At 42.9% G+C, this 25832-nt stretch overlaps 2 protein-coding genes across 2 annotated transcripts in view; one reads left to right on the plus strand and one right to left on the minus strand.

Moving 5' to 3' along the window:
• LOC121847893 (ankyrin repeat domain-containing protein 11-like) overlaps positions 1–6939 on the minus strand; it is a 34331-nt gene extending 27392 nt beyond the window's left edge. The window contains exons 1-5 of the mRNA XM_042331154.1: positions 6790–6939; positions 6251–6330; positions 6066–6142; positions 2022–2044; positions 1804–1868 (exon numbers count right to left, since the gene is read on the minus strand). Coding sequence (XP_042187088.1) covers positions 1804–1868; positions 2022–2044; positions 6066–6142; positions 6251–6330; positions 6790–6884 — 340 coding nt within the window. The 5' untranslated portion in view covers positions 6885–6939. The remainder of the gene's footprint in view (positions 1–1803; positions 1869–2021; positions 2045–6065; positions 6143–6250; positions 6331–6789) is intronic.
• Positions 6940–8695: 1756 nt separating this feature from the next.
• LOC112262535 (3-hydroxy-3-methylglutaryl-coenzyme A reductase-like) lies at positions 8696–25177 on the plus strand. The gene is given in 21 exon segments (XM_042331299.1): positions 8696–8946; positions 10947–11143; positions 11979–12090; positions 12649–12736; positions 13532–13616; positions 13826–13931; positions 14078–14184; positions 14748–14867; positions 15670–15833; positions 16046–16226; positions 16228–16312; positions 16857–17038; positions 18302–18496; positions 18683–18841; positions 19033–19190; positions 20153–20258; positions 20958–21128; positions 21451–21591; positions 21901–22059; positions 22779–22933; positions 23564–25177. Coding segments are annotated over 20 exon segments (2697 nt in total). The 5' UTR covers positions 8696–8946; positions 10947–10978; the 3' UTR covers positions 23622–25177.
• The last annotated feature ends 655 nt before the right edge of the window (positions 25178–25832 follow it).

Genomic DNA, 25832 nt, shown 5'->3' on the forward strand with positions numbered 1-25832 from the left:
GAGCATTCCAAACATGCACAATGGGTGACATGTCTAGTGAGTATGCAGGCCATGGGAGAACTGGGACATTTTCAGCTTCCAGGAATTGTGTACAGATCCTTGCGACATGGGGCCGTGCATTATCATGCTGAAACATGAGGTGTTGGCGGCGAATAGGCCTCAGGATCTCGTCACTGTATCTCTCTGCTTTTAAATTGCCATATATAAAATGCAATTGCGTTCGTTGTCCGTAGCTTATGTCTGCCCATACCATAACCCCACCGCCACCATGGGGCACTGTGTTCACGTTGACATCAGCAAACCGCTCGCCCACACGATGCCATACACGTGGTCTGCGGTTGTGAGGCCGGTTGGACGCACTGCCAAATTCTCTAAAACAACGTTGAAGGCGGCTTACGGTAGATAAATGAACTTTCAATTATCTGGCAACAGCTCTAGTGGACATTCCTGCAGTCAGCATGCCAATTGCACATTCCCTCACAACTTGAGACATCTGTGGCATTGTGTTCCGTGACAAAATGACACATTTTCGAATGGCCTTTTATTTTCCACAGTTCAAGGTACACCTGTGTAATGATCATGCTGTTTAATCAGCTTCTTGATAAGCCACATCTGTCAGGTAGATGGATTTACCTTGGCAAAGGAGTTTTTTATTTTTTTTAATAAATAACCTTTTCGTGTGTATAGAACATTTCGGGAATATTTTATTTCAGCTTATGAAGCATAGTACCAACACTTTGTAGCGTTTATATTTTTGTTCAGTGTAGTTTGCACATACTGATTTACCAAATAGCACCACCAGGAGGAAGCAAATACACCATTTTGATTGAGTCTCTGGAAAGTGTCAGATGAGCAATGTTAAGTGAAGATAAATTATATTATTTACCCGTTATGCTATCAGAGAATGATAATCCCAAATAAATATTGAACAACATAATATCCTAGAGACATTAGGAGTGATAATAGTTATAGTAGTTATAGTAGCTATATTGTTCCTTGGCTTGCATGTGTACAGGAGCTTCTACCCAACAAGTTGCATTGGCTTGCATCCCAAATGGATTCCTATTTCCTATATAGTGCACACTGAGCCCTATAGGCCCTTTGTTAAAGTGAGTGTACTACATAGGGAATAAGGCCAAATTTGAGATACAGACATTGGGTTACATTACCAGTCAAACGTTTTGGACACACCTACTCATTCCAGGGTTTTTCAAGGTGTGCAAAGCTGTCATCAAGGCAAAAGGTGGCTACTTTGAAGAAACTCAAATATAACATATAATTTTGATTTGTTTAACACTTTTCTGGTTACTACATGATTCCATATGTGTTATTTCATAGTTTGATGTCTTCACTATTATGCTACAATGTAGAAAATAGTAAAACTAAAGAAAAACCCTTGAATGAGTAAGTGTGTCCAAACTTTTGACTGGTGCTTCTACACCTGCATTGATTGCTGTTTGGGGTTTTAGGCTGGGTTTCTGTACAGCACTTTGTGACATCAGCTGGTGTAAGAAGGGCTTTATAAATACATTTGATTGATTGATTGATTGATTGATACTGTAAGTGCCACCAAAAGCAGTTGCTTCATTCTACAACTGGTGATAAACTACCATAAATGAATAGTCTTCAGTAGGACTAGACAGGGCAGGCGCACATTCAGAGTGTAATCTGTGCAAATGCCTGCTAGCGCTGCAGCCTTGAACACTCACTCTATTTCACACACACACACACACACACACACACACACACACACACACACACACACACACACACACACACACACACACACACACACACACACACCTCCATCATGTCCTTGAGCGATAACACCGTCCATTCCCTTCTCGTCATCTGGATTCCCAGAACTCCTAGCGTTGAAGAGAGGAAATTAGTAAGTAATCAACAAGGAAGTAAGTAGAATGGTATTTACTCATTAGATAAGTGTAACGTTACACAGTTAACCATAAACATGCACTGATAACTAAAACTGAATATGATGTAGCTAAATGGATTATACACACCTTGACAAAAATGGGGATTGGATCTGCAGAAGGAAAACATTTTCAAAACGCATTCGAATCCGACAAATAATCAGACAAAAGAACATGTAAGCTAGGACTTCATTTTGTGTAAAACCACTCCTGCTGCACTAACCCAATCGCTTCCTAGGTTCCCATCCAATTGGTGACAGACTTTCATGCGAATATTCTAGAATCCCCAAAAATGAAATATGCAAATTTCCCCCCCAGAGATGTTTCCAACAAATTGACTTGTTGCGGATAAAAGTGTGCACATTATGAAGTATTGTTAAATTCCCATGTACCGAATAAAAAATACAAGTTAAATGGGTTCCCATCGCATTTAACACTCTACTAAGGATTTTTATTACCAAAATAATGCGAGTTATATAGCGAATGTGCCCACTCTGGTATTGGCACTTGCGCTCTAGCCAACAGCTCAGATACTGTGTGGGTATAGCCTACATGATGAGATACTGTGTGGGTATAGCCTACATGATGAGATACTGTGTGGGTATAGCCTACATGATGAGATACTGTGTGGGTATAGCCTACATGATGAGATACTGTGTGGGTATAGCCTACATGATGGGATACTGTGTGGGTATAGCCTACATGATGAGATACTGTGTGGGTATAGCCTACATGATGAGATACTGTGTGGGTATAGCCTACATGATGAGATACTGTGTGGGTATGGCCTACAGCTCAGATACTGTGTGCAATTTGTTCCCATCATTGGCAGCAGAGAAATGGAAGGAAAGGTGTCCAAAGGAAGTATTGGCTTTGGGGATGACCAGTGAAATATACCTGCTGGAGTGCGTGCTACGGGTGGGTGTTGCTATGGTGACCAGTGAGCTGAGATAAGGAGGGATGACCTGGAGCCAGTGGGTTTGGCAACGAATATGACGTGAGGGCCAGCCAACGAGGGCATACAGGTCGCAGTGGTGGGTAGTATATGGGGCTTTGGTGACAAAACGGATGGCACTGTGATAGACTACATCCAGTTTGCTGAGTAGAGTGTTGGAGGCTATTTTGTAAATTACATTGCCGAAATCAAGGATCGGTAGGATAGTCAGTTTTACGAGGGTATGTTTGGCAGCATGAGTGAAGGATGCTTTGTTGCAAAATAGGAAGCCAATTCTAGATTTCATTTTGGATTGGAGATGCTTAATGTGAGTCTGGAAGGAGAGTTTACGGTCTAACCAGACACCTAGGTATTTGTAGTTGTCCACATATTCTAGGTCAGAACCGTCCAGAGTAGATGTCGACCGATTATGATTTTTCAACGCCGATACCGATTATTGGAGGACCAAAAAAAGCCGCTACCGATTAATCAGACTTTTTTTTGTTGTAATAATGACACTTACAACAATACTGAATGAACACTTATTTTCACTTAATGTAATACATCAATAAAAATCTATTTAGCCTCAAATAAATAATGAAACATGTTCAATTTGGTTTAAATAATGCAAAAACAAAGTGTTGGAGAAGTAAAAGTGCAATATGTGCTATATAAAAAAGCTAACATTTGAGTTCCTTGCTCAGAACATGAGAACATATGAAAGTTAGTGGTTCCTTTTAACATGAGACTTCAATATTCCCAGGTAAGAGGTTTTAGGTTGTAGTTAATATAGTATTTATAGGACTATTTCTCTCTATACCATTTGTATTTCATATACCTTTGACTATTGGATGTTCTTTTAGGCACTTTAGTATTGCCAGTGTAACAGTATAGCTTCCGTCCCTCTCCTGGCCCCTACCTGGGCTCGAACCAGGAACACATCGACAACAGTCACACTCGAAGCAGCGTTACCCATCTCTCCACAAAAGCCGCGGCCCTTGCAGAGCAAGGGGAATAACTACTTCAAGTCTCAGAGCAAGTGACGTTTGAAACGCTATTAGCGCGCATCCCGCTAACTAGCCAGCCATTTCACATCGGTTACACCAGCCATTAGGCTGATAGGCTTGAAGTCATAAACAGCACTGTGCTTGCAAAGAGCTTCTGGCAAAACGCACGAAAGTGCTGTTTGAATGAATGCTTACGAGCCTGCTGCTGCCTACCATCGCTCAGTCAGACTGCTCTATCAAATCATAGACTTAATTATAACATAATAACACACAGAAATACGGGCCTTTGGTCATTAATATCGTCGAATGCGGAAACTATCATTTCGAAAACAAAATGTTTATTATTTCAATAAAATACGGAACCGTTCGGTATTTTATCTAACGGGTGGCATCCCGAAGTCTAAATATTCTTGTTACATTGCACAACCTTCAATGTTATGTCATAATTATGTAAAATTCTGGCAAATTAGTTCGCAACGAGCCAGGCTGCCCAAACTGTTGCATATACCCTGACTCTGCGTGCAATGAACGCAAGAGAAGTGACACAATTTCACCTGGTTAATATTGCCTGCTAATCTGGATTTATTTGAGCTAAATATGCAGGTTTAAAAATATATACTTCTATGTATTGATTTTAAGGAAGACATTGGTGTTTATGGTTTGGTACAGTCGTCCAACAATTGTGCTTTTTTCACAAATGCGCTTTTGTTAAATCATCCCCCAGCGTTACATCGATTATATGCAACGCAGGACATGCTAGATAAACTAGTAATATCATCAACCATGTGTAGTTATAACTAGTGATTATGACTGATTGATTGTTTTTTATAAGATAAGTTTAATGCTAGCTAGCAACTTACATTGACTTCTACTGCATTCGCGTAACAGGCAGGCTCCTCGTGGAGTGCAATGAGAGGCAGGTGGTTAGAGTGTTGGACTAGTTAACTGTAAGGATGCAAGATTGGGTCCCCCGAGCTGACATGGTGAAAATCTGTCGTTTTGCCCCTGAACAAGGCAGTTAACCCACCGTTCCTAGGCCGTCATTGAAAATAAGAATGTGTTCTTAACTGACTTGTCTAGTTAAATAAAGGTATATATTAAAAATATATTTTTAAAAATCGGCAAAATCAGCGCCCAAAAATACCGGCTGTTATGAAAACTTGAAATCAGCCCTAATTAATCGGCCATTCCGATTAATCGGTCGACCTCTAGTCCAGAGTAGTGATGCTAGTCGGGCAGGAGGGTGCGGGCAGCAATCGGTTGAAGAGCATGCACTTAGTTTTACTAGCATTTAAGAGCAGTTGGAGGCCGCGGAAAGAGAGTTGTATGGCATTGAAGCTTGTCTGGAGGTTGGTTAACACCGTGTCCAAAGAAGGGCCAGATGTATACAGAATGGTGTCGTCTGCGTAGAGGTGGATCAGAGAATCACCAGCAGCAAGAGCGACATCATTAATATATACAGAGAATTGAACCCGGTGGCACCCCAATAGAGACAAGGCAACTCAGTTAAGAACAAATTCTTATTTATCATGACGGCCTACACCGGCCACACCCGAACGACTCTGGGCCAATTGTGCGCCGTCCTATGGGACTCCCAATCACTGCCGGTTGTGATACAGCCTGGACTCAGAGGAGTTTTGTTAAGATCCCAGACGCTCATTCTGAACGTTAAACCGCATCGTTTGCCATAAGTTTTTTTTGGGGGGGGGGCATAATGAATGTATATTTTATTATCAGCGAGAAAATTATTTTTAAAAAAACAAAAGGTTCAAATTACTACACATTTTTATAGAGGGTTAGGGTTCTCTCCATGTTATATCGCTGTTTTTTATGGCAGACAGATATCTGTGCTAATTAGCTATCTAGCGTACTCCGTACCTGTGGGTAAGCTAACTGGGGAGGAAGTGTAGTTTGTCAACTGGAGGCACACACAGCTTGTGGTACTGTAAAAAACTGCCGCAGTAAGTGTATATTTTATATTTGAAAGATTATTTCGCGCTGATATGAAAGCGGGGCATATCAAAATATGTTTTAAAAACATGTTTGAACGTGACGATTGACGTTTCTAAACATTAAAAATACATGCACCGGGAATTGTAGTTCACATGGAGCCAACCGTGGGCGAATGTCTTCTCTGAAAACCCAACCTAAGGCGTAAAAATGGTTTTTGAGAGCTACTGTTGCACAAGCTACCTTTTCAGGTGTGAGACGCACTTGGTCCAAGCCATCCAAACGTCTACAAGTCAACATCGCTATCTGAGGAGAAAACCCTAGCGGACAGACATGGTATCACATTAGAAACGATTATATTACAACAGAAACGGTGAGCAGTGTCAAAGATATGGCAGTCAGAGGCCTTGATGGAAGGGCCAATTTACCGTCTGTACAGCCATTGATGGTGTGTGGTGTGGACAAATTATATGAGTAGGGCGAGTCTAGCAAATCTGCAAGCATCAATCTGTAAAAAACAACAGGAAGAAAGTAATTAATGTTAGCTAGCTAAATAGTGGCTAGCTGCTAACCAGCCATAGCCGACCTAGCAGTCGCACAGCTTTTCATTTTGGCACAAGAGAAAACATTTCATAAAAATACTTTAGCCAGCTATTTCATCCACGAAAAGTGTGAATTCGGCTGGAGAACTGGGTCGTCACTAGTTAACACAGCCACAAAATAATATGTATGGCTAAATCCCGCCTATTTATTTTCTAAAAGTCTGACTTCAAACCTAACCCTAACATTAACCATACTGCTAACCTTACGCAAAAAAAAAAATTATGTTCATGGATTTTTATGTTTCCAAGTTTGACTTTGTGGCTGTGGTAAGTAGCGAGAACTGTGGTTTGCTAGAAGTTATCCAACCAACGTTAGCTAAAAGTGTCGGTAGCTAGTTTAGCTACCAAGCTAAAAGTGTCCAAACCTGTCCAGGTAAAGATTTGTTTCTTCTTCTCCTTCAGAATCACCAACAATTGACGCCGAGTCATTGTCGATATCAGAGAAGCAACTTGTCTCCATAACATGTGTGATACATTTCCAATTAGTCAATATTTACATCTAGCTAGCGGGCCACGTCGAGGTTACTAGTTTGGATTAGTAACGGATGAGATTAGCGCGCGAAAAGAGAAAATGTGTGACTGCAGACTGTCTCTAGGGCGTTCCTGGTAGGCGTTCCTGGTGGGCGTTCCTGGTGGGCGTTCCTGATGGACGTTCCTGGTGGACGTTCCTTGCCAAATTGGAGAAAAGTGGAAATACTTTTTTTTCTGCCACAAGAGGGCGTAGCAGACTGAGTAGGCTACAACAGTACCCCTTGTTTTCCCATGGCAGGAAAAAGATTGCGCCAAATATAATTATTAGGCCTACATTTTAAAAACTCTTGAGATTGGGCCTGACTTGGCAGTGCCCCTCACTCAGCCTCCACTCAAAACGAGTGGTCACCAAAAATATTTTATCTTAAAAGCAGTGTTTACCAAAACCATTCCGGTTTTAGAGAGGTGAAAGTCGTTGTTCCAGGCCAGCATAGCAGCCTACACCTTCTTACCTCAGGCTGGGAAGAGCTAAATACATATCAGTTGAACCAGAGGTGTGTGTGTGTGTGTGTGTGTGTGTGTGTGTGTGTGTGTGTGTGTGTGTGTGTGTGTGTGTGTGTGTGTGTGTGTGTGTGTGTGTGCGTGCGTGCGTGCGTAATAAACCATCAGCCCATATTATATAATGTCTGTCACCTGCTCTCCTGGACCAAGTTTTTTGACAGCTGCTTTCTTATGACATGTTCTAATCTAATACATAACTCCTTAGCAACCGAGTCTGAGTGACAATACCACAAATTTATTGATAAACTCCCATGAAAACTCAACTGAAATTAATAAAATAAGGCAAAACACTGGCAAATATTTATTTTGTTTAAATAAAATGTTACAATGCAGGTATAGTAGCCAACGTTTCCATTAATCGGACACAATTTACCTAATGCAAACGAACGAAAGAAATATAGGTTTATATTTGCAGAAATAAATGAACAAATTATGTATTCGACTGGGTCCATAATGTCGGGTCGGAAAGGTTTCAAATCCGCGAAGATAGCACTGAAATACATAGGCTATAGGCTTTTTAACCATTCATTACTATTACATAATCTATTGTAGGGCTAAAAGTTTAAGTCTGAGAGGTTTGGGATCCTTAATCATTATGGCCTATATGCCAGGGTCATTCAATAATCCACCCATAGACATTGTGAAGCGATTTAGATAAAAGTCTGTCGATGTGTCCTTGAGCAAGGCACTAAACCCTAATTTGCTCAAGGGGCACCTTACTACTATGGCTGACCATATAAAACAACACATTTCACTGCACTTATACATATATATATTATAGATATATATTTTTTTTAGATCGGAATAAACAAGGACTAAGCACTAGGCTACAGCAGGTCAAGGCTTTTTACACAGTTTTGACCTTGACATTTTCAAATAAAAAAATTCTTCAAAGTAATTTTAAAAAACGACTAATTTTAATGATTAACTTTAAACGAAAAACGTGTGCTCTTTCTTTGCATCACGTTTGAAATCAAAATGCCACACCAATTCAAATGGAACGTCCAATGATGCTGAATCGCACCGCCTGTAGCCACTGCCTGTTTCCTACTCCTCGCAGAAATTGGCCCGAGCGCCAGTGGTGAGATCACGCGTCCCCCATCTGAACACGCCCCTAAGGACCGTCGCCCTGGAAACGAGGCGTGCCCAAAGCGCACCCGGAGCAAATCTCCGATGCGATTGGCTAATGTGTCGTATGACGCAGTCCCATGCCATCTCTCCACGCTCATACAGTAGGAAGCCTGCTCTCTGTTGTCTCAGCCCGAAAGCTGTCTCTCAAGCGAGCACGACCATTTGGGAGCTTGTGTGCATGTAAATGATTTATTGTATCAATAAAAATATGCACACTGTATAGGCTAATCTGTACTCGGGCTCAAATTAATCTTCAGACAGAAACCGGGATTTAAAGCAAGGACGATCGGTTTTAAGCGAGGGTTGACTCCGGCTTTTAACTGTATCCATTTAGCTGTCTTTGAGACTTTTTGACACAGGTAAGCAGTCTCCGATCCTATTGAACCTGCTTGATATTTACACCTGTGTGGACTTGTGCCCAATATTTCCACTGGATATTTTTTTTCGCACCTATTTCTAAGGGTTGTTTAGCAAATTCTGGGATTGCACACACAGGCAGTCAGTGACATAGATATGGCTGCCATCTTCCTCACTATTAGCAGTAGAGACATTATGTAACTAATATGTTAAAAACCTACCACCGGTATTACCGGTATCAGACGCCTCTATTACTAAGCCTACAATAAGTTTTGCAATACATGGTTTGTTGGTCAGAAAATGCATGCACCGACTACAACATTCAGATGGTTGAGGTTGTTCTCTGCGTTATCTTGCATTTGTAGCAGCGCTCGCTCTAGTACCGAATCTGATACAGTTTTTTGTAGGATAGATAGAGTCGTCTCCTTGTAGCCCAGACTATACTATAGTATAACCACAGTAGATAGAGTCGTCTCCTTGTAGCCCAGACTATACTATAGTATAACCACAGTAGATAGAGCCGTCTCCTTGTAGCCCAGACTATACTATAATATAACCACAGTAGATAAAGCCGTCTCCTTGTAGCCCAGACTATACTATAGTATAACCACAGTAGATAGAGCCGTCTCCTTGTAGCCCAGACTATACTATAGTATAACCACAGTAGATAGAGTCGTCTCCTTGTAGCCCAGACTATACTATAGTATAACTACAGTAGATAAAGCCGTCTCCGTATAGCCTACTGTATTTGCTGTGGCTGGTGTTTCTTACATTTTTAGTCAGTGATGATAGACAGCGACTGTTCTCGCGCTGTCATGGTCGGATGATGTTTGATTTGCATCCATGATGATGCCTATGATGAGGCCATTAGCGTCTCTTTCTTATTGGTTGATGCTGCCAGCCGGTGTCTAAGGTGTGTCTGCCGCTGACTCGTTCAGTCAACGTCATAAGTCACTCTGGTGAAACTGGCTGTAAAACCTTATTATACATTATAATAATCTGTTTATTTTGGTTAATGCTGTGTTTTATAAACGTGTTGATCAAGGTTGTGATACTGTTTTATATGCGTAAAGGTTTCATTTGTCATTTTTCTGCTTTGGACTTCAACATATTGTTCAGTCATAGCTTCCGGAGAATTGCCTATTTTTTTAAACTGAATTTAAAGATGTACAAGTATTTCCTATATTCCTCTTGCATCATCAGAAAGTGTAGATAGCTTAATCCCTGTCCTCTCCTATGCATCATGACACCATACAGTCAGTACCCTATAGGTATATAGGCAGTGTATAGTACACTACACAAATTGTAAAGAAAGGTTTCGGTATATATGAGAATATTTGGTATAGTAAATAGAGTGACTGAAACTCAGCTGATGTTTTTTTTCCGTGAACAAATATCCAATCTATCCAGTCAGTGTGTGTGATTGAGATACTACATCAGATACAGTCTATTGTTGTAGGACCAATAAAGGCTAATAATAATTAGCTAATATAGGCTACTGTATTTGACTCGCTAAATGTCTTGTTCATGAGTAGGCGAATTGGGAACTTAGAAAGTACCACAGTCCTGTGATTTTGACAAATGGGCTCGGTCTGGTCTCCACCCTGGTTTGAGTCAGTGTTTCTGTATGGGTTACTCTACTCTCTACCTTCCAGGAAGTCTTCCTTCTCTGTTGGCTTTGTCATCGTCACCACAGTACAAAGATGAAAGAGCACATCAGGCCAACTAATAGATGACTACCCTATAAAGTTGAAGGGACACTTGCCCTCCAAAATTCTAAAAATACTCGCTATTTTTCTGGTCATTTGTCAACATTGCTGTTGGTGTTTCTATCCTCTCAGTGACATTACACATTTCGACACTAAGCTTTAGTACTGATAGTATTTGATCTCATACATAGGTTGCCACAAAACAAAATACTGCTCTTCTCTTCTAGGATGCCACTCTCTGTTGCCTCTGTCAGAGTTGGAGTTTCAGTCTTTCTTTTTGTCTTTTTCTAAAGCACATTCACCGTTCCCCAACCCCAGTCCCACCATGCTGACTGGTCTGTTCCGTATGCACGGCATGCTGGTGGCCTCCCACCCCTGGGAGGTGATCGTAGGCACTGTCACCCTCACCATCTGCATGATGTCCATGAACATGTTCACTGGCAACGCCCAGATCTGCGGCTGGAACTACGACTGCCCCAAAATGGAGGAGGTACGGAACCCGGATGGATGGATAGTACTGTGCTGGAGGGGATACCTAGTCAATTTCAAAAACCCAATGTATTCAACCAAAATGTGTCTTCCGCATTTAACCCAACCCCTCTGAATCAGAGAGGGGGGGGCTGCATTAATCAACATCATCGGCACCCGGGGAGCAGTTGTTGTTTGGGGTCAACTGCCTTGCTCAAGGGCAGAGCGGCAGATTTTTCCACCTTGCCAGCTCAAGCATTCTAACCAGCAACCTTTCGGTTACTGTCTGAATCGCTCTTAACCGATAGGCTACCTGCCGCCCCATAGAGCCATAGACTTATGTAAGAAGTGCGGTACAGGGTTAGGAAGGATGGATTTAAAAGGGTTGAGGCATAGAGGGGTAAACGGGTGGGAGGAGGAGTGAAGGCCTTTGTCGTCTCGGCACCGTATCGGGACAGCCTTAGACTAGAGCTTGTAAGAACTATCGAGGCTACAAGGGCTCCTAGCAACCTAGCCTAGGGACCTATACTGTAGTGTACACTTTCACCTGGTTACCATATATGGTTTGGAGGGTATGTACACACTTCTCGTCATTGAGTACAAGTAGGACACCTAACAAAAGGTAGCTTGTTCACGGTACATGAGAAAACCATTTTAAGTGCATTTTTCATGGGTCACATGGTTTACATGTCCATCAACTTGTCTATTTTACAACACACAGTAGTTAGGCCTACTTTCTGTTCACTGTGCTTTTAGTTTCTTCAGTTAATCATCATCGTTTCCTTTAGGGATTTTTAAAAATGGACTTTTATGATGAACTTACTGCATGGATTATGTTGTCTCTGCCTCGCTTCCAGCTGGTTCTAAGCAGTGACATCATCATTCTGACCATCACACGGTGCATAGCCATCGTGTACATCTACTTCCAGTTCCAGAATCTACGGCAACTAGGTTCCAAATATATTCTTGGTGAGCATTTACTGTAAAAATCCTGTAAATATACTGTAAAATACACAGTCAAATGAATCTTGCAAGTGACATAAAATATATTCTAGGTTAGCATTTGTTTATACTGTAATTATTCTGTAAAGATACTGTAAATTCTATGTACTGTGAACTTTACACTTACACTTTAAAGTAATGTAAATGTAGCGTGTTAATCTAAAGTGAAATATATTACAATATCAAAATATATTCTAGGCAAGCATCGTCATTCAGGGCAAGCAATATTCAGTTAAATATACTGCATTATAAAAGGTCGTTCAAGCCCTAGATGCTGACTGGCTGAAAGCCGTGTTATATGAGACAATATACCACAGGTATGACACAAAACGACTTGTTTACTGTTCTAATTACAATGGTAATATTGGTATGTATTGTGGCCAATATATCACGGCTAAGGCCTGTGTCCAGGCACTCCGCGTTGCAGAGTGTAACACACCCCCTCAGGCCTTATTACTTAAATATATACTGTCAATTTAAATCTAACCAGTTGCATTTCTTACCATATATCATCTTTGTTTTTAGGCATCGCTGGACTATTCACCATATTCTCCAGCTTCGTATTCAGTACTGTCGTGATTCACTTCCTGGATAAAGAACTCACTGGCCTCAAGTATGTAAACCCAAGAGAACAGTACAAAACGCAATGTTTCTGTCAATATTGATGTCCTATGTTGACTGTTCCCGAGCATCCACACATTGCTCCAGGTTTACACACGGTAGCAGTAGGCTATATACTGGTTTTCAGTGAATGTATAAACACAGCAGTGTGAGTCGCTTTGGATTAAAAAAACATCTGATAAATGGTTTATGTTATAAGATATGTTAATACACTCTGAGCCTCAATTTTCCTCTTAAGTATTTGGATTAGTTGGCCTACTGTAATATCACCAAGATTTGTCATGGAGGTTATTTAACCATTTGTTTAATTACTATAGAGGAGAGACAGAGAGAGGGTTTCCTGTTGACATCTACTGTTGTTCTCCAGTTCAGTACTACTGTAGCTCTTCAGAAAATGTTTGAGTCTCACACACACTGTCGTCCATGTTGTTCTCCAGTTCAGTACTACTGTAGCTCTTCAGAAAATGTTTGAGTCTCACACACAATGTCGTCCATGTTGTTCTCCAGTTCAGTACCACTGTAGCTCTTCAGAAAATGTTTGAGTCTCACACACACTGTCGTCCATGTTGTTCTCCAGTTCAGTACTACTGTAGCTCTTCAGAAAATGTTTGAGTCTCACACACAATGTCGTCCATGTTGTTCTCCAGTTCAGTACCACTGTAGCTCTTCAGAAAATGTTTGAGTCTCACACACACTGTCGTCCATGTTGTTCTCCAGTTCAGTACTACTGTAGCTCTTCAGAAAATGTTTGAGTCTCACACACACTGTCGTTCATGTTGTTCTCCAGCGAGGCCTTACCTTTCTTCCTGCTTCTGATCGACCTCTCCAAGGCATGCGCTCTCGCCAAGTACGCACTCAGCTCTAACTCACAGGTACACGTCATACTCCCGTGGGAACACATCAGTAGTAATATACAGCACGTTATTCTGTTATTACACAGCTGTTATATGCTTTTGCAACACGTTGTGTTTCTGTGATAGAGGACACTCTGTAGTAGTGGCCCGTGTTGAAAAGGCTTTAAAAGGGTTTCCTTAAATACGTTTTGATAAATGTACTAATTGATTGATCACCTGTGTAACAGGACGAGGTGCGCGACAACATCGCCCGCGGCATGGCCGTCCTGGGGCCCACGTTCACTCTGGATGCTCTGGTGGAATGCCTGGTGATCGGGGTGGGCACCATGTCAGGTATGGAAGGGAGCACGGAGCACCAGAGTCCACATACTGTATATAGTGTAGTAATTTAGACCAGAGTTGGCTGTACAGGAAATATCATGTTATTTTGGATGCAGTATTCCAGGTTTGATTGGTTGATGGACTGATTGATCTTCCAGGTGTACGACAGTTGGAGATCATGTGTTGCTTTGGCTGCATGTCTGTCCTGGCCAACTACTTTGTCTTCATGACGTTCTTCCCTGCCTGCGTCTCCCTGGTCCTAGAGGTAAGGGTTAACACACATATACACACATCCACACACACACCCACACACATCCACAAACACACACACACACACATCCATAAACACACACCTCAAAAACACACACACACACAAACACACACACACACACACACACACACATCCATAAACAAACACATTCACACACATCCACACACACACCACACACATCCACAAACACACACACACACACACACACACACATCCACAAACACACACATTCACACACATCCACACACACACACCCACACACATCCACAAACACACACACACACATCCACAAACACACACATTCACACACATACACACATCCACACACATCCACAAACACACACACATCCACAAACACACACACACGTCAAATGAAATAGGTGTAAAACGAGAGATGTAGACATGTAAGGAGAGGAGAGCCATAGCATGAGTAGAAATCTAGACTAAATGCCTTTAAGCAACATGATGAGACAAACACTAAATGCCTTTAAGCAGTGCCTATGACAGGTTGTGTGTGTGTGTGTGTATATTCTGACCTGTGTGTGTTCTCTCGTCAGCTGTCCAGGGAGAGTCAGGAGGGTCACCCCATCTGGCAGCTGAGCCACTTCTCCCGCGTGATGGAGGAAGAGGAGGATCACAAGCCCAACCCTGTCACCCAGAGAGTCAAGATGATCATGGTAAGACTACACCGGTGTGTGTGTTGTGGTGTGTGTGTGTGTTGTGGTGTGTGTGTTGTGTGTGTGTGTGTGTGTATGATGTGTGTATGGTGTGTGTGTGTTGTGGTGTGTGTGTGTTGTGGTGTGTGTTGTGGTGTGTGTGTGTATGTTTGTGTGTGTGTGTGTGTGTATGGTGTGTGTGTGTATGGTGTGTATGGTTTGTGTGTGTGTGTGTGTTTTGTGTGTGTGTATGGTGTGTGTTTGTATGGTGTGTGTGTATGGTGTGTGTTTGCATGGTGTGTGTGTGTGTGTGTGTGTGTGTGTGTGTGTGTGTGTGTGTGTGTGTGTGTGTGTATGGTGTGTGTGTGTTGTATGGTGTGTGTTTGTATGGTGTGTGTGTGTTTGTATGGTGTGTGTGTGTGTGTGTGTGTGTGTATGGTGTGTGTGTGTGTGTGTGTTTGTATGGTGTGTGTGTGTGTGTGTTTTGTATGGTGTGTGTGTGTGTGTTTGTATGGTGTGTGTGTGTGTGTGTGTATGGTGTGTGTGTGTGTGTGTGTGTATGGTGTGTGTGTGTGTGTGTGTGTTTGTATGGTGTGTGTGTGTGTGTGTGTGTTTGTATGGTGTGTGTGTGTGTGTGTGTGTGTGTGTGTGTGTGTGTGTGTGTGTGTGTATGGTGTGTGTGTGTGTGTGTGTATGGTGTGTGTGTGTGTGTGTGTGTTTGTATGGTGTGTGTGTGTGTGTGTTGTTTGTATGGTGTGTGTGTGTGTGTGTGTGTGTGTGTGTATGGTGTGTGTGTGTTTTAACGTTGCTGTTTGCTCTCCAGTCTCTGGGCCTGGTAATGGTGCACGCCCACAGCCGTTGGATCGCCGACCCTCTCTCCCTCAACTCCAACCTGGACGTCTCCCAGGTGAGCTCCATGTCCCTGGACAACCATTTACCCAAGAGGATCGACCCCGAGAGACCCCTCTGGCAGTTCTACATGTCAAGGTGAGTTCTACCTGGAATTCTAATTAGCTTCTGGAACTGACGAAGTTGAAATGGAATTGATTGCACCCCTGGACTGTGACTTCGACCAATCCAGTCTCAACAGTGTTGCCGTAATGTAAACGTATGTGACATTTTATTAAAGTACAATCCATATTCTCTTCTGTTATTTCATCTGTTGTTTTATTGTTGTTCTCCATCCGTTGTGTCCCCAGGTTGGTCAGCATGGACATAGAGCAGGTGATCTGTCTGGGTCTGGCCCTGCTGCTGGCCGTCAAGTACATCTTCTTTGAACAAGTCGAGCTGGAGTCCACCCTGTCTCTGAAGAGCCCCCTGTCCCAGGGGCCCGACCGTGCCCCCCGCTGGAGCGCAGACCAGTGCTGCAGGAAGGAGGTTGCCCCCTCCCACCCCCCCCCAGGTCCCCCTCAGGACCGCCACCCCCACACCCCCCGCCCTGGCTGAGGCCACCAAGGAGGAGAGAGGTACGGCAGGGAGGAACAAGACGTGTTGTACAGTGGTGTTATGGTGGTCTGGAAAGGACTGTGAGAAATGCAGTTGTATTAGCTGGTAGCGTTGCTAACATACAGAAATAGATGGAGGTAGTCAGTCGTTTTTAACTAATGCAGTTGATTGGTGAAGATAACATGAACATGTATTGGGGTTGACATCTATACAAACATTATACTCTGGTTTCAACCTCAACATTGTGTGAAATACACATAGAAACAGTAGCCTAAAAGTAGGCTTATGCTGCTGGGGTGCAATGAGGAGATTCAGGATCTTTCCCCCAGCTGTTTCAATGACATTTCCATTGTTCTGGTCGAGTTCCACTGACCTCTTGACTGTGTCAATACATTCCTTACAGTGCTGTCTAGCTCTAGAATAGATCTCAACAAGGTGAAACTCTCTCAGCCTCTGGGGCTTTGCTCTGAACTCGTTGGTTAACTTAATTATCGTTCCTTTCCGTCCCTCTTTCCCCCTCCTCCCCTCTCTCTCCTCCCCTCTCCCTCCTCCTCCCAACCCTAGCCGAGGTGATCCGGCCGCTGCCTGCCCCGACCACCGAACCCCAGCCCACCTTCCGTCTGGGCTCTATGGAGGAGGAGAGGGAGAGCCAGGCGGAGTGCCCCAGAGCAGAACCCTCTCAGCCCAGCCTACCCTCAGACCCCAGACCATTGGAGGAGTGCCTGACCATCCTGAAAAACCCTGAGGTATGGAGGGATGTACACTTACATAGCTATGGTTCCACATGCACGCACGCATGCACACTCACACACCGTTTACAACCAGGGCTATGGTCAATTACAGTCAATTTCAGTGCAGAATGGACTGTATTACATACGATAAGTCACTCTGGATAAGATGGACTAAAATGTAATGGAATGAAATGCAGAACTGATCCCCTGTTTCACAATGTCAATCCAACGACTGTTTCTATGGTGTAGACCTGTAGGAGTATTGTATGTCTGTGCAGTAATAACCCCTTGCTACGGTCTATGGGTTTAACTATATCCCTAATGAGCTTAACTCACTTTACTCATTCACTTAGGCTGAACCTATTAGAGCAGGACAGTAATAGAGGACGGACATTCAGTGAATCCATCGTCTGATCGTCACCTGATCTACCTGTGACCCAGTGGAGGCTGGTGGGGAGAGAACATAGAGGCCAAGCTCCTTTCCAGCCATTACAATGAGCCCGTCCTCCTATTTTAAAGTTGTGGGGGGCAATGAGGAGATTTGGGATGTTTCCCACACAGGAGCTTTACCCCACTAGTTTCCATGGCATTTCCATTGTTTTGGACCTCTTTACCACATCTATCAGAGGTAAATCAGGTGACCGTCAGACGATGGGTCACTGGTAGATCAGGTGACCGTCAGACGATAGGTCACAGGTAGATCAGGTGACCGTCAGATGATAGGTCATTGGTAGATCAGGTGACCGTCAGACAATAGGTCACAGGTAGATCAGGTGACCGTCAGACGATAGGTCACAGGTAGATCAGGTGACCGTCAGACGATGGGTCACAGGTAGATCAGGTGACCGTCAGACGATGGGTCACAGGTAGATCAGGTGACCGTCAGACGATGGGTCACAGGTAGATCAGGTGACCGTCAGACGATAGGTCACAGGTAGATCAGGTGACTTTAGCTACATGTGCTATAATGTTTGTTACCCAGAAGTAAAAAAAAGTTGTCACTTTTCATGTGAATCTGTCCACGAGAGGTTACATGTACTGTAACTTTAAATGTTTGCAGAAAGACTACCTCGACACTTAGCCTGGGTTTCTGAATAATTGTGATATTTCTATGTTATTACATACATTTCTTATCACCAAGATCCATTGCATTGTGTAATACTCAAGACTGTTTGAAAAGTGCTTTATACATGCATTTCATTGGGTTTCATTGCATACTGCTGTACACAGAATGTGTGTGTGTTTTGAGTTGACACAGTCTCTGTGCGTCCTCCACAGATGGGAGCCCGATTCCTGAGCGATGATGAGGTGGTAGTTCTGGTCAACTCTAAACACATCCCTTCCTACAAGCTGGAGGCCATGATGGAGAGACCAGAGAGAGGGGTATCCATCCGTAGACACATGATCTCCTCCAAGCTCCCCAACTCCTCCGCCCTCTCCTCTCTGCCCTACCTAGACTACGACTACTCTAAGGTGAGGATTTCTAGGCTTTTGGTTGAAGTTGTTATGTGATTGATACATAATGTCCACCCAAAGGGCATTAAAACATCAATGCTTGATGCACAAAACAGTAATTCAGTTCTTTGTTTTTATTTGCATAACCACCTCTGTGGTTGATGGAAACTGAAAAACAATCTTTGTTGATGTTTTGGTTGCCAGGTGATGGGGACCTGCTGTGAGAATGTGATTGGATACATGCCCATTCCGGTAGGCGTGGCCGGGCCTCTTCACCTCGATGGGAAGCAGTTCCAGGTCCCCATGGCGACCACAGAAGGCTGCCTGGTGGCTAGCACCAACCGGGGCTGTCGTGCTATCTCCGTAAGTTACAGTGTTATATACTGTAATACAGCATACTGCACTAGACAATGGTAGAATCACTGTATACCAGTAACTACATATGGAAGTATATATTAAACAGTACTACTAGGAATAATTCAGTGAAGTAGCTGTATCCAGTCTATGACCACCCTGACCTTTCCTTAACCCTTGCCCCCTCTCCTCTCCCCCAGTTGGGTGGCGGTGCCAGCAGTCGTATCCTGGCTGACGGGATGACCCGGGGTCCTGTGATTAGGTGCCCGTCGGCCTGCCTGGCTGCAGAGGTCAAGGGCTGGCTGGAGAGCACCGACGGATTCCAGGCCATCAAGGACGCCTTCGACCACACCAGCAGGTCAGAGGTCAAACTGTCTGGAATAAAATATACTTTAGATTTAGGGGATATTGAGGAGGAGTGCCTCAGTTATAGAAATAGAATGTAGGTGGAGTCTGTTCTATAGAATGTAGATGGAGTCTGTTATATAGAATGTGGGTGGGGTCTGTTATATAGAATGTGGGTGGGGTCTGTTCTATAGAATGTAGATGGAGTCTGTTATATAGAATTTGGGTGGGGTCTGTTATATAGAATGTGGGTGGGGTCTGTTATATAGAATGTGGGTGGGGTCTGTTATATAGAATGTAGGTGGAGTCTTATATAGAATGTGGGTGGAGTCTGTTCTATAGAATGTAGATGGAGTCTATTATATAGAATGTAGGTGGAGTCTATTATATAGAATGTAGATGGAGTCTGTTATATAGAATGTAGATGGAGTCTGTTATATAGAATGTGGGTGGAGTCTGTTCTATAGAATGTAGATGGAGTCTGTTATATAGAATGTGGGTGGAGTCTGTTCTATAGAATGTAGATGGAGTCTGTTATATAGAATGTGGGTGGAGTCTGTTCTATAGAATGTAGATGGAGTCTGTTCTATAGAATGTGGATGGAGTCTGTTATATAGAATGTAGATGGAGTCTGTTATATAGAATGTAGGTGGAGTCTGTTATATAGAATGTAGGTGGAGTCTATTATATAGAATGTGGGTGGAGTCTGTTATATAGAATGTGGGTGGAGTCTGTTATATAGAATGTGGGTGGAGTCTGTTATATAGAATGTAGATGGAGTCTGTTATATAGAATGTAGATGGAGTCTGTTATATAGAATGTGGGTGAAGTCTGTTATATAGAAATATATAAATGACAGAAATATAATTATTTTATAGATCGGTCCACTCTATATGTTCTATTTCTATGGCCAACATTTGAAAACAGTTGTGAAGAGAGAAGACTGATGGCCTCGTCTTTTGGTTGTGTTTCCAGGTTTGCTCGTCTGCAGAAGCTCATGATTGGTCTCGCTGGTAGAAACCTTTACATCCGCTTCCAGTCCAGAACAGGAGACGCCATGGGAATGAACATGATCTCTAAGGTGTGTGTGTGTGCGTGCGTACTGCGAGCGAATGTGTGTGTTAGACATGTAATGTGTGTGTTAGACATGTAATGTGTGTGTTAGACATGTAATGTGTGTGACTATCACGTGTCATGTTAATTAGCTGGTTATTGTCTCCCTGTGTGTGTTGCTCTGTATATGTTGTGTGTGTGTGTGCTGCTCTATATATGTCCTGTGTGTGTGTGCTGCTCTGTATATGTCGTGCGTGTGTGTGTGTGTGTGTGCGTGTGTGTGTGTGTGTGTGTGTGTGTGTTGCTCTGTATATGTCGTGCGTGTGTGTGCGTGTGTGCGTGTGTGTGTGTGTGTGTGTGTGTGTGTGTGTGTGTGTGTTGCTCTGTATATGTCGTGCGTGTGTGTGTGTGTGTGTGTGTGTGTGTGTGTGTTGCTCTGTATATGTCGTGCGTGTGTGTGTGTGTGTGTGTGTGTGTGTGTGTGTCTGTATATGTGTGTGTGTGTGTGCTCTGTATATGTCGTGCGTGTGTGTGTGTGTGTGTGTGTGTGTGTGTGTGTTGCTCTGTATATGTCGTGCGTGTGTGTGTGTGTGTGTGTGTGTGTGTGTGTGTGTGTGTGTGTGTGTGTGTGTGTGTGTGTGTGTGTGTGTGTGTGTGTGTTGCTCTGTATATGTCCTGTGCGTGTGTTGCTCTGGGTGTAACCAGCATTGTGTGTCTATCTCGTCAGGGAACAGAGCAGGCTCTGGCCAGGTTACAGGAGCAGTACCCTGAGCTGGTGGTTCTGGCAGTCAGTGGGAACTACTGCACCGACAAGAAGCCTGCAGCCATCAACTGGATCGAGGGTCGGGGAAAGTCTGCTGTGTGCGAGGCCACCATCCCAGCTAAAGTGGTCAGAGAGGTACACCACTTTATACAGTTGAAGCTTAGTTTCTTCTGTTAGTTTGTTTTTTCATTCAAAATGTCATATTGATCGTCATTCCAGACCTAGGTCAAGTACATATGTCGTATTGAAAGTATAAGCTCAAATATTTGACATTATGTATTTGACCCATGTCCAAGCACCATATTTCTATGTCCGAGCCGATCTATGCACCATATTTCTATGTCTGAGCCGATCAATGCACCATGTGTCTATGTCTGAGCCGATCAATGCACCATGTGTCTATGTCCGAGCCGATCAATGCTTTGTGTTGAGTGTATTTTCCCTGTCTATCTACCAGGTGTTGAAGACCAGCACTGAAGCCCTGGTAGATGTCAACATTAACAAGAACCTAGTAGGATCCGCCATGGCTGGAAGCATCGGTGGCTACAACGCCCACGCTGCCAACCTAGTGGCAGCCATCTACATCGCCTGTGGACAGGTAAGAGAAGAGCAGGACCTGTCTTTTCAAACGGGGATAGTTTAGCTTCATCGGATAAATGTTTAAAGTAGGAAGAATTGTACATGTATTTTGTTACATAGTGTACATGGAGATATTAACATCGTTTTTTAATCCTGAACTAAGAAGCTATGTTTAATGTGTTAGGACGAGGCTAAATCTGGGTCCGGGAAACCTACCCTATAAATGCTTTTAAATCCAGGAATATGTGTAATCTGGGTCCAGGAAACAAGTCCATAATGTAACAAACTTTTAGTCGTGGGCACTAACCGAGCCACCTGTCTCGTTTAGGACCCAGCCCAGACGGTGGGCAGCAGTAACTGCATCACTCTGATGGAGACGTCAGGGCCTACAGGAGAAGACCTCTACATCAGCTGTACCATGCCCTCCATAGAGCTGGGTACTGTCGGAGGAGGAACCATCCTGGCACCACAGCAAGCCTGTCTGCAGGTAGGAACACACACACACACACAACAGTATCTAGACTAGACTACAATATTATATAGATTGGAATATTAATGTATTGTGTACATGAGTGTTTCATTCCATAAAATAACCTCATAGCAGACATACAGTTATCTATGAATAATGTGTGAAACGTATAAGCAAAACATTAAAAGCTCTACATAAATACACACACACACACACACACACACACACACACACACACACACACACACAATAAATAGTTGTCTGCTGCAGAAGATCACTGTCCAATCAGTAAATAGTTGTGTCTGCTACAGAAGATCACTGTCCAATCAGTAAATAGTTGTCTGCTGCAGAAGATCACTGTCCAATCAGTAAATAGTTGTGTCTGCTGCAGAAAATCACTGTCCAATCAGTAAATAGTTGTCTGCAATCAGTAAAGTAAATAGTTGTCTGCTGCAGAAGATCACTGTCCAATCAGTAAATAGTTGTGTCTGCTGCAGAAGATCACTGTCCAATCAGTAAATAGTTGTGTCTGCTGCAGAAGATCACTGTCCAATCAGTAAATAGTTGTGTCTGCTGCAGAAGATCACTGTCCAATCAGTAAATAGTTGTGTCTGCTGCAGAAGATCACTGTCCAATCAGTAAATAGTTGTGTCTGCTGCAGAAGATCACTTTCCACACAGTGAGTGTGAGATGGTTGGCCTACCCCACTGATTCCACTCCCCACTGTGTTGCTGTAGATGCTGGGCGTGCAAGGTGCTAGTCAGGAGTGCCCTGGGGAGAACGCCAGGCAGCTGGCCAGGGTGGTGTGTGGCACGGTGTTGGCCGGTGAGCTGTCTCTCATGGCTGCCCTCGCCGCCGGGCACCTCGTCAAGAGTCACATGACCCACAACAGGTGAGGGTTTGGGATAGTGTGATGAGTGGTGGAATATTTGTGAAAAGTCTGTGGAGATGTAGCGATACAAGTGGTTTTAATTGAAGTAGATAAAAGCGTGTCAGATCTCCTCTACAGGGCATTCGGAAAGTATTCTGACCCCTTGACCTTTTCCCACATTTTGTTACGTTACAGCCTTATTCTAAAACATATTAAATCATTTTTCTCCACTCATCAATCTGCACACAATACCCTATAATGACAATGCAAAAACAGAAATAGAAACTTTTGCAAATGTATGAAAACTGAAATCACATTGACACAAGTATTCAGACCCTTTACTCAGTACTTTGTTGAAACACCTTTGACAGTGATTACAGCCTTGAGTCTTCTTGGGAATGACGCTACAAGCTTGGCACACCTGTATTTGGGGAGTTTCTCCTATTCTTCTCTGCAGATCCTCTCAACCTCATTATGGGGTATTGTGTGTAGATTCATTTAATACATTTTAGAAGAAGACAAAACAAACTAACGTAACAGAATATGGAGAAAGTGAAGGGGTCTGAATACTTTACGAATGCACTATAGCTTCAATTTATCAATACTTTCTGTCACATTTATTATGTCGTGTTTGTTCGTTATTTTCCACAGGTCCAAGGTAAACCTGCAGGAAACAACCCCAGGCGCCTGTACCAAGAAGGCATCTTGAGATGTTATGGATCATCATGGTTCTCTGGGTGTTGGGGTATAGAGAGGAGAGGTGAGAGGGAGCCCTTCCCTGGGACCAACCCAACAGAACCGAGGACTTCTCTTCCCAGCACAATAGAAGGGCTAAGACCCAAATGGCACCCTGTTCACATTTATAGGGCTCTAGTCAAAAGAAGGACACTATAAAGGAAATAGGATGCCATTTTGGACAGCCAAGAACAAGGAGCATCATGTCTGGACAGAAACACAGATACATATTGCATATTTAACACTATTTCATTGTGTTTTTAAAAAAAAACATACTGTGGTCATTCAATGTGTTTTCCTCCTCTAACATCAGTGTACTTATCATCATGCCTCATTGTGCTGGAAAGTGGAAACACAACGTCTGAAATCAGACAGATTTTCTCTCTCTGGAGTATTTTTGTATCGTGAATGAACTTTTTATTTTTTATTTTAAAGCAGTTGACTATGAAGACTTACTCATCATGTACATGTTAGCACCAGGCGTTGTTTTTTTATTATGCTTGGGTTGAAGGTTCAATCCTGAAGCCGTTTACTGGGTAACTAAGAGTTGAGTTTAGCCACAGCAGAATTGTGACACAACGGTGTGGAGTTCTGTTAGCCTGGTCCCAGATCTGTTTGTGCTCTTGTCTAACTGTATTGTCATTGCCAAGCCAAACATGTTTACCATGACAATTCCATTACGGAGTTGTCAGGAGAGCAGAATCAGACTGGCACCCAGGCTAGAGTTCTGTACTGTAACAGAACTCTAATTATAGATTGGTGAATGTCTTCAAAGAAACAAGGACATTCAACGAAAGCTGGAGATTGTAAATGTGAAAAAGTATACCCAAACATCTTGATTAATGTACTTGCAAATTGTTTTAATTGCCAAATACAGCCTTCATAACCTAGAAAAAGTAATTCCCTAAAAACAAAGCTTTAGCCTGTTTCTCTTATAAGAACTTGAGTTGTAAACGGTTTGTAATGCTAGGGAGAACATGTAAAGAGACATTTACCACTTGTTAAAGGTTCGAGAGACACTGGTGTGTATGCAGATAAAGGTGCTATAATAAGCGATGACGTTGGCTTGAGTGAGTAGATAGTTGTTACTGTGGAAAAGAACAGTATGAACAAGTGCCACTGACTGTACACGCAAGACAACTAACCGGTTTGGCTTCAAATGTCTGCCACTCATAAAAATGGATGCCGCCTCCTGTGTAACAAGCGAAAGTATGTACACTATATTCTGTTTCAAACCCCTTGTCTTTGGATGGTCAGAAATCGCTGTTTCAAACCCCTTGTATTTGGATGGTCAGAAACGGCTGTTTCAAACCCCTTGTCTTTGGATGGTCAGAAACAATGGGGAAAGGGAAACCATTCATGGTGGATTGTGTGAGTCACAGACTGCTGGTTTGTCCACATTTCTAATGGCGAATGTGGAGATCTGATCTGAGCATTATACTTCTGTAGTCAATAATACGGATGTATTTCGCATATATTTTGTAATAAAAAAAAGGGAATTTACAATAAAAATGTACAATAGAAAACAAAGTTACAGTTTTTATTGACTTTATGAAGTTATGATTTTTAAATGTTGTTGTGGTAACTACTGTATTTTAGGTTTAACTAACTAAATAACTACTGCATTTTAGGTTCAACTAACTAAATAACTACTGCATTTCAGGTTTAACTAACTAAATAACTACTGCATTTTAGGTTCAACTAACTAAATAACTACTGCATTTTAGGTTCAACTAACTAAATAACTACTGCATTTCAGGTTTAACTAACTAAATAACTACTGCATTTTAGGTTCAACTAACTAAATAACTACTGCATTTTAGGTTCAACTAACTAAATAACTACTGCATTTCAGGTTTAACGAACTAACAAACAACAACATTGACGAATACGCTGATTCGGTGAGCGAGTTTATTAGAAAGTGCATTGGCGATGTCGTACCCACAACAACTATTAAAACATTCCCAAACCAGAAACCGTGGATTGATGGCAGCATTCGCGCGAAACTGAAAGAGCGAACCACTGCTTTTAATCAGGGCCGCCTCGCAAGGCTGCAGGCCCAGACGGCATCCCCAGCCGCGTCCTCAGAGCATGCGCAGACCAGCTGGCTGGTGTGTTTACGGACATATTCAATCAATCCTTATCCCAGTCTACTTCAAGAGGGCCCCCAGTGTCCCTGTACCCA

The sequence above is a fragment of the Oncorhynchus tshawytscha genome, linkage group LG12 (genome assembly GCF_018296145.1).
Source record: "Oncorhynchus tshawytscha isolate Ot180627B linkage group LG12, Otsh_v2.0, whole genome shotgun sequence".
Classification (NCBI taxonomy): Eukaryota; Metazoa; Chordata; class Actinopteri; order Salmoniformes; family Salmonidae; genus Oncorhynchus; species Oncorhynchus tshawytscha.